The 12,087-nt window shown below is 41.6% G+C and overlaps 1 protein-coding gene across 6 annotated transcripts in view; it reads left to right on the forward strand.

Moving 5' to 3' along the window:
- The window catches only part of Ate1 (arginyltransferase 1), a 128,769-nt gene that overhangs the window by 4,030 nt on the left and 112,652 nt on the right, over positions 1 to 12,087 (forward strand). For all 6 annotated transcript variants that reach the window (XM_059265760.1, XM_059265776.1, XM_059265752.1 and 3 more), the window contains exons 2-3: positions 904 to 967; positions 3,841 to 3,903. In XM_059265760.1, coding sequence (XP_059121743.1) covers positions 904 to 967; positions 3,841 to 3,903 — 127 coding nt within the window. The remainder of the gene's footprint in view (positions 1 to 903; positions 968 to 3,840; positions 3,904 to 12,087) is intronic.

The raw sequence follows: 12,087 nt of genomic DNA on the forward strand, positions 1-12,087 counted from the left end.
CTCCAGTTCCTGCCCTGACTCCCTTCATGATGGATTGTCAACTGTAAGATGAAATCAGCCCTTTCTGCCCCAGACTGCGTTTGGTCATGCTATTTATCACGGTAATAGAGAGTAAACAAATGACAGATAGGTGAGAGCAGTGTGTTAGCTCATTGGAGATACCAAGGAAAGTTGGTGTGATGAAGTCCAGTTCCAATGAGGATCTAGATTTCTGTCTGAGAGACTGTTTATTAATCTTCAGTTAAATGGAATTTGAATCACTTTTGATGTATTTGATTCTTTAGTTAGAATAGATTTTGTTTTGAGACAGGGTTTCTCTTATGTAGCCAAGGCTGGCCTTGAACTCATAGAGATGTAACTGCCTCTGTGTCTTTGAGTGCTGGGATCAAAGGCAGGTGCCACTACACCTGACTTTTTTTTTTTTCTGGACACAGCGTCTTATGTTACCCAGGCTGGCTTCAAATTTATTATGTAGTTGAGACTGGTCTTAAACTCTCTTGGTCCATCTGCCTCCACCTGCCTTTACTTCCTAAATTCAGGGATTACAGGTTTGTGTCACCATTCTTATCTTAAGAATAATATATCTTATTTTTGTTTGTGTTGTATGTATAATGTTCAGTGTGAAGTACATACAAATTTTTCATTACTCCAGTATGAATGTTCTAGAATTTTAGTCTAAATTTGCCATTTTTATTTTTATTAATTTTTTTATATAGGACCTTACTAGGTAGCCCTGGCTGGCCTGGAATGCAGAGATCCACAAGACTCACCTGTTTCTGCCTCTGGAGTACTGGAATTAAAGGTGTACCTTAGCACAACTGATCTAATTTACCTTTTTTTTTTAAAAGAGCACTTAGAATTCTAAAAAGACAGTGCAAATTAACATGGTACTTGCTTTTTCAGGCATGTGGGCACATTCCATGACAGTGCAGGATTATCAGGATCTTATAGACCGAGGATGGAGAAGGTAAAGCTCTTTAACACAGATCCTTTCTGCTATTGCTCAGTTGTATCTCATAACTGCACAGTGAGAATCGCCTTCAGAATACCTTAAGTTGTAAGGAAGTTTAAGAAAATGTTTATTATATTCTTTTGTGTAGTTGATTTTCTCAGAAATTAGCAAAGTTTAAAAAATTACACATAAAGCAAAGTACATTATAATGAACCTTGTGTGCTTATTACTAACCTTTGACAGTTACTGGAGTTATTCTAGTCTTTCACTAATTTCCCATGCTGTCCCTCCTCTGCAAAACAGTTGACAGCAGATTCCATGCTAATTATTATTGTAGAAAGCATATTGGTACAGATATAGCTAAGAAGAAATAGTTTTCCTTAGCCAGGTGGTGGTGGCACACACCTTTAATCCTAGCACTCGAGAGGCAGAGGCAGGTGGGTCTCAGTGAGTTCGAGGCCAGCCTGGTCTACAAAGTAAGTTCCAAGACAGTCAGGACTGTTATACAGAGAAACCCTGTCTCGAAAAACCAAAAAAAAAAAAAAAAAAAAAAAGTTTTCCTTTAAACTTATCTACCATACTTTTATCATCTTAAAAAATTAATACGAATTTTTTGCTGAGTGTGGTGTCTCATGCTTGTAATTTCAGCGCTAGGAAGCAGAGATCAGAGGTAGGTGGATATGTGTGAGTTTGAGACTAGTGTGGTCTACATAGTGAGCTCCAGGCTAGCCAGGGCCTGCATGGTGAGACCCTGTCTCAAAAAAGCGAAAACAAAAACAAAAATTAATAGAATTTTTTGGCACTCATTTAAAAAATTGTTTTCAAAAGATTTTATTACTGTGTGTGTGTGTGTGTGTGTGTGAGAGGGAGAGGGAGAGGGAGAGGGAGAGGGAGAGGGAGAGAGAGAGAGAGAGAGAGAGAGAGAAGAGAGCTCGAGCATAAGCACGAGTGCAAGCACAAGCTGGTGATCCTGTGCATGCTTGGCAGCAAGTGCCTTTACCTGGTGACCTGTTTGGCTGGCTTACTGAGCTTTGATTATTGTCTAGATTCACTTCTTTCTGTTTCTGTATGTTGTTTGGGTGTACATGTATGTAGGGGCTGACTTGAGAAGTTTTCCTTGATTGCTCATCACCTTATGTATTGTAGCAGGTCTCTCACTATGTCCAGAGTTAGTGACATTTTGGATAGTTGGGCTAGCTAGCTTGTTCCAGAGATTCCCTATCTATGCCTCCTGCAAGCCCACATTACAGATGGCTGCTTGGCTTTTGGGGATCTGAACTCCAACCTTACACTTACACAGCAAGAGCTTTTATTGCTGAGCCATCTTCCCAGTTCCTAGATTGTCTTTTAAAAAATTCCTTTTTTATGTTTACTTATTTGTGTTTGGGAATGGGCTTGTGTGTGCTACAATGTATATGGAGGTCAGAGGACAACATATGGGATGTTGGTCTTTCCTTCTACCATGTGGGTTCTGGGGATTAGATCAGGTCATCAGGCTAGGCAGCAAATGTTTTCATCCATGGAGCTATCTCACTGACCCAAGATTGTCTTAAACACACATATGCACACAGACACATATGCACACACATACATACACCCAGTTGATTAATTGATTCTGTAATTGTTCAAATGTTGTGTTTCTTGGTAGGATTTTTTTGTTTTGTTTTGAGACAGTGTATACTATGTACCCCTGACTAGTCTGGAATTTTCTGTGTAGACATGGGTCTACTTCCTGAGTACTGGGATTAAAGGTATACACCACTGAGCCTGGCTGGATAGTTATTTTTAAGTAACTTATAGGAAAGTTTTTTATATAAATGTAAACAATATGAAGCATTAAGTACTGAATGCCAGTATTCTCTAAAGCTGGGATTGAGCGTGCCAATTAAAATGTTAACACTTATTAAATTTAATGTGCGTCTCAAAATGTAGATGAAGTTCAGATGTTGTAGGATTTTGGATGACATGACAAGGATCCTTGTTAAGGTAAGAATGAGCCATTCAGTGATTTTATATGAGAGTAATGTGAGGAAATTTGTTTTAGAAAGGTTCATTTATAAGTCAGAGAGGTATTTGAGAGGACACTCATGGAGGCAGGAAGACAGAATTTCAGAGAAGAAACAAGGGCTTCTGTCTTAACGTTAGTAGAAATGAAGAGAGGACAAATTTAAGATATATTTTACACATAGAAATCTTTCTGGTAGGATATGGAGGTGAGTCAGCGTCATGATGTCTTCAGCATACAATGTGGTAACAATAGTCTAAAATGACCCTCAGGTTCCTGGCTTGAGAAATGAATCAGTGGTTCTACCACCCAATAGGCCTACAGTGCCTATAAATGAGGCTTGTTTTATGGTACTTTATGCTAGCACTTGTGTGTGTCACCCTGAGCAAGGTCCGTCTGTCCCACAGCGTCATGGGCATTTCTTTAATTTAAAAATATTTTTAAAAATATATGTATAGGTATGTGTCTGAATGATGCAATGTACATGTGAATGCAGGTACCTGCAGAGGCCAGAGGTGTTGGAGCCTTTGGAGCTGGAATAAAGGGGTTTTGAGTGCTGGGAACTGAACTCAGATCCTCTGCAAAAGCAGTACATGCTCATAGCCACTGAGCCAGTGCTCCAGCCTCATCACACACGGCTTTATTACTGTCCCTGTGGTACTGATACAGTAGCAGATGAAGACATTGAAGGAGTTGCAGGTGCTGCTGAGAATGTAATTGAGAGGATTGACTTTGTAATACATCTGTTAAGGTTTAGGAAGGAAACAGTTGGTTTTTTATGCTATTGATTAGATTTTTACCCTTCTTTTAGAGTTTTTCTAATCTATTTTGGTACATGTGAAAAGTATATAAGAAATTAACAAGCTATTTTTATAACTTTTAGAAGTGGGACATATGTGTACAAGCCTGTCATGAATCAAACCTGCTGTCCTCAGTATACGATAAGGTAAGGATCTGCAATACAAAGATTGTGTGTATTCAAAGTAGAATCTTAGTCTTTTAAAATATTACTTCTACTTTAGTAAGATATTATAAGGGAAAGTAAAGTAAAAGAATTGTCTTTTCTACGTACTGATTTGAAATCCACATATTAATAAATAGATTCTAATATTGTTTAATTAGTCCTCGTATAAAGATGTTATGAAAGAAATACTTTCTTTGTTAGCTTGTGGATACAAATTATCTTTTTTTTTTTTGAGACAGGATTTCTCTGTGTAGCCCCAGCTGTCTCTGGAACTAGCTCTATAGACCAGGCTGGCCCCAGGATTCACTTGCCTCTGCCTCCTGAGTGCTGGAATTAAAGGTGTGCGCTACCACTGTCTGGCAGAGTCTAGTTTTTTTTTTTTTAAATGGAAAAAGTAAACTAATTTTTGCTTTGAAAGTGGCTGTCAGTTGCAGATAGCTTCTTGGTTAAGGGTGGGAGCTCATGTCCACTTTTCTTTCTCAGTGCTGGGGCCCTGTCTCAGTAAGAGTTTCTGTTGCTGCAATGAAACAGCATGACTAAAAGCAAGCTGGGGAGAGCAGGGTTTATTTGGCTTATACTTCCAGATCATAGTCTCTCAATGGAGGAAGTCAGGACAGGAACTTAAGCATTAAGTGTTGGAACCTGGTGGCAGGAGCTGATGCCGAGGCCATAGATGGGTGCTGATTACTGCCTTGCTCCCCATAGCTTGTCCAGCCTGCTTCCTTATAGAAATCAGGACCACCAGCCCAGGGATAGCATCACCCACAATAGGTTGGGACTTTCCCCATCAATCACTAATTAAGAAAATGCCCTACAGCTGGATCTTATGGAGGCATTTTCTTAATTGAGGTTCCCTCCTTTCAGATAACACTAGTTTGTGTCAAGTTGACATAAAACTATCCAGCACAATTAACCCCTTGTCAAGTTGACACATAAACACATTATTGTTAAGCCACAACTTTTCTTATTTATCCCCAAGGTTACACATTAATAAAGACATCACAATATAAAATATTTTAGTAACTTAAGCCTCATAGTCTTACAAATTTAAACAGTTTAAAAGTTGTGTCTTTAAAACTATCCAGTCTACTTTAAAATCCATATTCTCTGTAAAAACCCAAAATATCTTTTTTAAAAAAAGTTCAGTCTTTCAACTGTGGACACTTGTAAAATCAAAAAAAATTAAGTCCATTCTTAAAGAGGGAAGAACCAGGGCACTGACTGTCACTAACAGAACAAAGCAAAATCAAACTCCAAAAGTGTAAATGACTCAATGTCCAATATATGGGATTCACTCACAATCTTCTGGGCTCCTCTAAAGGGCCTGGCTCACTTCTCCAGCTCTTGTGTACTGCAGTGTACAGTTTGTCTTCCAGGCTCTGGCAGGCTCCACTCCACCACTGCTGCTGTTCTTGGTGGTCATCCCATGGCACTGGCATCTCCAAAATGCTGGGGTCTTCTGCTGCAACTGGGCTGCACTTTCTCTGATAGCTTCTTCTAGGTTCTCTTATGGTGCCAAGCCTCAGCTTATCTTCATGACCCCTTCAGTCCTGGGTCTTCAGCTGCCCTCAGGCTGCACCTTCACTCCTCCTGGCCGCTCACAGTGCCAAGCCTCAGCTGTTCTCCATGATTCCTTTGTGCCTTCAAAACCAGTACTACCTGGGTGACTCTAAATGCTACCAAGTTTGGCTGCCTCTGGAACGCAGCTTGTGTGCTGACTCTGATAAAACTCTTTTCATCTCAGTGATGCTGTTCTCTTATTAATCACCACTAATATTTCGGCTCTAGTTGACCAGTATCAAGTATCCCAGAAAAGCAAAGGTTTCACCTTAGTAGTTCTGATATCTTTGTAATCACAGCTGATTTCTTCAGCCTCAGCTAAGCAGAACCACAGAATTTTTTTTTCTTTTCTTTTTTTTTTAATCTTCTCTCTCTCTTTTTTTCTGGAACTTGCTCTGTAGACAGGCTGGCCTCAAACTCAGAGATCTGCCTGCCTCTGCCACCTGAGTGCTGGGATTAAAGGCGTGTGACAACCCCGACTGGCAAGAGCCACAGAATCTTAATTTAAAATAACCAATGGTAGAGTCTTTAAACTTCCCTCTGAAACTTTACAAGCTAGACCTCCATTTCTGCACTGCCCTCAACATTCTTACCTTCCAGGCTCCTACAGGACAGCTCACCAAGCACTGAACACTCACTGGCTTTTCTTGACCACAGTTCCAGTCTCTGCAGTTCTCTAAAACAGCGTGGTCAGTTCTGTCACGGTAATACCCCATAGACTCTGTGTGGCTTGAACCTGTGCAGGCCCTGTGTGTGCTGCCACAGCCTCTGAATTCATATGTGTATTAGTCCTGTTGTAGCTGGAAGACACTGTTTCCTTGGAATCATACATCCCCTTTGGCTCTTAGACTCTTTCTGCCCCCTTTTTGGCATAGTTCCTGAGCTCTCAGGAGAGGGGTTTAATGAAGGCATCCCATTTAGGACTGAATGTCCCCAAATTTCTCAGTCTGTGCATTGTCCAATTGTGGATCTTACAGAGTCCAGCCTTCTGCAGGTCAGACAGACTGGAGTGAGATGCAGAGTTGGTGAGAAAAAACACACAGACTTGTTTTTGAGGGATAAAAGTTCCTTTTCTTGTTTCTTTATTTTTCAGACACCCTTTTTATATTACCCACCATTACAGAGAGGAGTATTTTTCTCATAACCAAAAGTCACATAGTTACTACATAATCACTGTAAAAACATATTTTTCTGGAACAAGTCAACCCCAATACATTTCTAAACTACATATTTATGCATTTTCTGAGAAACATACACTCAGTTAAATATTCTTCTTTTAGACTTCTCACATACCAGGAGCCTTTCAGCCATAACTATTTACATAGGCAGTAGTTTTTGTAATTGCCAGGAAAACAGGTTACTTATTTCATTTGTCATATTTTAGAGTTATGCCTAACTAACTAACCATCCAATTCTGTTTTCTAGTTACATGAAGTCAATTATTTAAAGCTTTGTTTCAGCTATGATATACACTGAAACCCATGAACACATTTCCCAACATCAAAAAGAACTTGAGCTAGCCTAACTCTTGGGACTTGATTGTTTTCCTTAATCATTAACCTAAACCATACTCTATAAGCTCCTCAAGTGAAACTCCTAAGTCCTAGCTGTGTGATACTTCCTTGTTCCTATTTTCTATCCTCTGCAGCCTCTGCTTTATCAGGGGTGGGGACAACAATGTATCCTACCTTTACCTATATTAATTTTCCCACTAAACTAATCTCTATCAAATCCCTTACTATATTTATTAGAAATCCTTAATCATCAAAATTCTATTTAAACTAACACTATTGTATAAAACCATTACTTCAGTTAAACAGTACAGCCTAAGAGGAAATCATCCTCATAATAATCCACAGGTAAAAATGCCCAGTAGAACGGGATATTTCCATGAAATAATCACACTTTGTTAAAAAAGGCAGTGGCAATCCTCTCGTACCCATTCACACCATGCCAGATGCCAGAGAAAAATGGCAGTAGCAAACATGTAAAGGCCAGCACTAGCAGGAGACATTCTGGAGCCGAAGGCCTCGGGGCCTTGCTTCCTGGTGGGCTGACTTCCTGAAGCTCAGGTGCTACCTGCTGTTCCTCTGACATGGCCACTGGCAGGGTCTCTGTCTTAGTTATCACAGATTGCAAGAGGAAGCCTCTCTGATGCTGTCTGAATGAGACACTGATTTATGGGTATAGCAGAATGTTGTTAAGAGTCATTTTATGGATATATGTCCTTTTAGCAAGACCAAAATTATTTGATTTTCCCCTAGCCACATGGCCACATGGCCACATGAGCAGTGTCAGGCATTCCATCTCATGGAGTGGGTCTTCTATCCAATCAGAGTGGTTGGTTACTTCCACAGTGTCTGTGCCACAATTTCGCCAGCATAGCTTGCGGGCAGGTCGCTGTTGTAGGTCTCAGGGTTTGTAGCTGGATTGATGACTACCGTTCTCCTCTGGTAGCATGCAGTGCACCTTCCAGAACCATGAACACTGGTTAGTAAGTGTGAAGGCTCTAGTTAGGCACCAGCTCAACTTCTTTGTGTTCAGTGAGATATGATAGTGTTGTCTTTAGCAACAGGGCTTTGTGGACAGTGACCAATCACCTTGGCAATAGCCTGGGATATTTGAGGGCTTCCATGGGGCCCATTTGGTCAATGACTCAACTAGATGTGACCTGTTCCCTGACTGGAGATGTCTCATTGGGGCACTGTCTCTCTCCCATTATTTGGTGACTCCATTTATATTTCTTTCATATGTATATATTTCTCCCTCTCTCCCTCTTTCCCTCTCCCCCTCTTCCTCTCTCTCCCTCTCTCTCTCTCTCTGAGAAGCTTCTAGAGTTGGAGGTTTCCATATGACCCCTCAAATGGCCTTTAGTGTTAGTTGTTCCCCCACATTCCCTCTCTTACCCTTCTCATCCATCCTCCTTGTGGTGGTATTGTGTTCCCCACAATATTGTGCACCCTAATAAACTTATCTGGGGTCAGAGACAGAACAGCCACTAGATACAAAGGCTAGAAAATGATGGCACTCACACCTTTAATCCTAGCACTCCAGAGGTAGAAATCCCTCTGGATCTCTGTACGTTCAAGGCCACATTGGAAACGGCCAGGCATGGTGACTGACATATGCCTTTAATCCCAGAAAGCGAGCCTTTAATCCCAGGGAGGGGTGGTAGAAAGCAGAAAGGTATATAAGGCGTGAGGACCAGAAACTAGAAGCATTTGGTTGGTTAAGCATTTGGCTGGTTAAGCTTTTAGGCTTTCAAGCAGCAGTTCAGCTGAGATTCATTCTGGATGAGGACTCAGAGGCCTCCAGTCTGAGGAAACAAGACCAGCTGAGAAGTTGGCCAGGTGAGGTTAGCTGTGGTTTGTTCTGTTTCTCTGACCATTCAGCATTTCATCCCAATAACTGGCCCCGGGTTTGATTTTATTAATAATACTCTTTAAGATTCCTGCTACACCTCCTCCCCATTTCCTCTTATTCAATTTCCCCACTGTCTCTCCATGACTGCATAATCTAGTTCTCTTTCCTTGGGGGCCCTCTTCTTCCCTCTATAGTTCCTCTCTTGATTCCTAACCTCTGTGGTTATATGGATTATAGCATGCCTATCAAAGGCTTAAAAGCTAACCTTCATGTATAAAAGAAAACACACACAGGGTTTCTCTGTGAAACAGCTCTGGCTGTCCTGGAACTCACTCTGTAGACCAGGATGACCTCAAACTCAGAGATCCACCTGTCTCTGCCTCCCAAGGGCTGGAATTAAAGGTGTACCTGGCATACAACTTTTTGTTTGTTGGTTTGTTTGTTTTTGTTTTTCAAGACAGAGTTTCTCTTTGTAGTCCTGGCTGTCCTGGACCAGTCTAGCCTCGAACTGAGAGATTGGCCTGCCTGTGCCTCCTGAGTGCTGTGATTAAAGGTGTGCATTACCACGCCCAGTGGCATTCTTTTTGTTATTCTCTTGTCTGAAATGTATTCTTTGAAGTCTTTTATGTCCTCAGTGCTCTGATACTTCAAGTTTGGTCACATGCCTGTTTTTACTCATCACATGCAGATATGAGAGGATATGAGAAGCCCTTTTCTGAGTTCCTCTCATTGTATCCTTCAGATTGGAAGCATTTGCTTGCAATCCTTTCTTAATAGGTTTTTTTTTTTTTTCTTTTTTCTCTCTAGTGCTTCTTTTCAAATCTTGAGCCTTCTAGATTGGTTGTCTGTGGGAGTCCTCTTTCCCTCTCAGCCTGTGACCACCAGGTCGAGAGGGGAAAGAGGCAGAAGGGGCGACAGAAAGCTTTGTGCGAGACCCATGAGCACAGATGGAGGGAGGGAGCCGTCTTTACTCAACTTTGTTCCAGAGTATAAGGAATATATAGGATTGGGGAGCCTGGGGACAAACCCTAATTGTCAGTAAGTGGCACGCTGCTATCATGATGCTTAGTAGGTGGCAAGTAGGTTCCTATAGCAGAGCTCCTAGCACAAGTCTTAGAGGGATCTGTGCCAAGGGTCAAGTTAAAGTTTAGAGACAGCTTTTAGATAATAAGGTCAGTCCTCTTGGCCCAGGAGAGACATTCTCCAGATGAGGGCAGGTAGAGAGCAGGAAGCCTTGCTGGGGAGGGAGTGAGTTTCTGTGTTGCTGGGCTTAGAGAGAAAGCTGCTAGGCTATGGCAGACTTCAACCTCTAACCAGCCAGCAATGTATTCCAACAGTTCTCTACTTTTTCTTTTTAGTTTTTCATCTCTTTATTGAATCTTTTGGGAAATTTCCTTTATTTTTTTTAAACTTTGCTACTTAAAATTTTTCCCATCAGACTTTACTGAAAACAGTTTTTTTCCCCCTTGGCTTTTCTCTCTCTCTCTCTCTTTTATTTTTTTTTGGGGGGTGCTGTTATATTTCTAACAATTTTAGAAAAAGAAGAGATTTCTCCAAGGAAGTTTTCAAGTTTTTCTTCTTCTTGTATAGTCTTCTGTGTGCCTTTTTCAGTTTGTTTGGCACCTGTCTTTGTAGTAGATACTTGGCTCAAGTGTCTGGTGACCCCAGCTTTTCAGTGTCTCAGTAGAAATTTCTTGCATCTAAAGAATGGGTCATTTTTTTCTATACGTTTTAGGTAAATTGCTTTGGGTTGGCTGTTGTGTTGGAGATTCTGTGAAGTAAGTATTTTTAGGTCTGACCACTTGTTTGAGAGAAAGCGTACAATGCTCATGGTCAAGGGTTAGATGGAGCTGTCAGCATTCAATGTGTAGACTTCTTTCTGCTCCTGCTTTAAGTGTATGCTACATGGAGAAGGCCCTGTCTTTGCTCTTCTCTGAAAGCTGAATTGTGTAAACAATCAACTATGTGGAGTTGAGAGGAGGTCATGGGACTCTCTTGAAAACAGATTTTGAAGGTGTCTTTGTTGGTTGAGCGGCGGCCATGCCGACGGAGGAGAGTGCTGGATGTATCGGAGATGGAAGAGTCACGAGCCATGGTTACCTTTCTAGAGCCTTATTGGGAGACAGAGGGAGAGAGGGAGGGAGGGAGAAGGAGAAGTGGGGGAGGGGGAGGGAGAGGAAGAGAAAGACCGCGCGGAGGAGGGAGAATATGGAAGGAGAGGCGATACAGAAAAGAGAGGACACGCCCGCTTTTTAGGCTGGGACGCCGTCGCAGGCTAGTGACATAATTAAGGACATAATCCTTACAGTCTTCCTAGTGTTAGATTCAGCTTCACTTACACTTTCAGAGGTCACATGTCAATAATATCTAGATTGTTAGGGATAATATAGAGCAGTGGTCTCAGACTTCCTAATGCTGTGACCCTTTAATATAGTTCCTTATGTTGTGGTGACCCCCAGCCATAAAATTATTTTCATTGCTACTTTATACCTGTAATTTTGCTCCTGCTTTTTTGTTTGTTTTTTGTTTTGTTTGTTTTTTTTAAAGATTTATTTTTTATTATTGTGAATGCAGTGTTCTGTCTGCTCATATCCCTGCAGGCCAGAAGAGGGTGCCAGATCTCATTAGAGATGGTTGTAAGCCACCATGTGGTTACTGGGAATTGAACTCAGGACCTTTGGAAGAGCAAGCAGTGCTCTTAACCTCTGAGCCATCTCTCCAGCCCCTTGTTTTGTTTTTTTTGTTTTTTTCAAGACATGGTTTCTCTGTGTAGTTTTGGTGCTTGTCCTGGATCTTGCTCTGTAGACCAGGCTGGCCTTAAACTCACAGACATCCATATGGCTCTGTCTCCTGAGTGCTGGGACTAAAGGCGTGTGCCACTGCCGCCCAGCTTGCTCCTGTTTGATAAGCATTTTGAATCCCTGGTAATGGGATTCTCTGCCAATGCAATGAGCCAAATCAAGCTGAATTGATGAGACCAGGTTCAATATGAGCAAAGCACTCCCGGGTGATCTCTAGGGAAGGAAGGAAGAGAAATCACATGGCAAGTTATGGACTGGAGCTTAAATAATTTGTAGGCGAGGTCTTGAGCAGCTCTCTGGGGGAGGAGCCTCCACTTGGCCGGCTTTCTGAGGAGCAGGATTTGGAGGGGGGCGGGGCTGAGGTGGAACTTCCAAGGGAACATTGTTATGAATCAGTTTTGGTTACCCAAGTCAGTTACTACTTACATGTCTGTTTCCCACC

The sequence above is a fragment of the Peromyscus eremicus genome, chromosome 1 (assembly GCF_949786415.1).
Source record: "Peromyscus eremicus chromosome 1, PerEre_H2_v1, whole genome shotgun sequence".
Taxonomy (NCBI): domain Eukaryota; kingdom Metazoa; phylum Chordata; class Mammalia; order Rodentia; family Cricetidae; genus Peromyscus; species Peromyscus eremicus.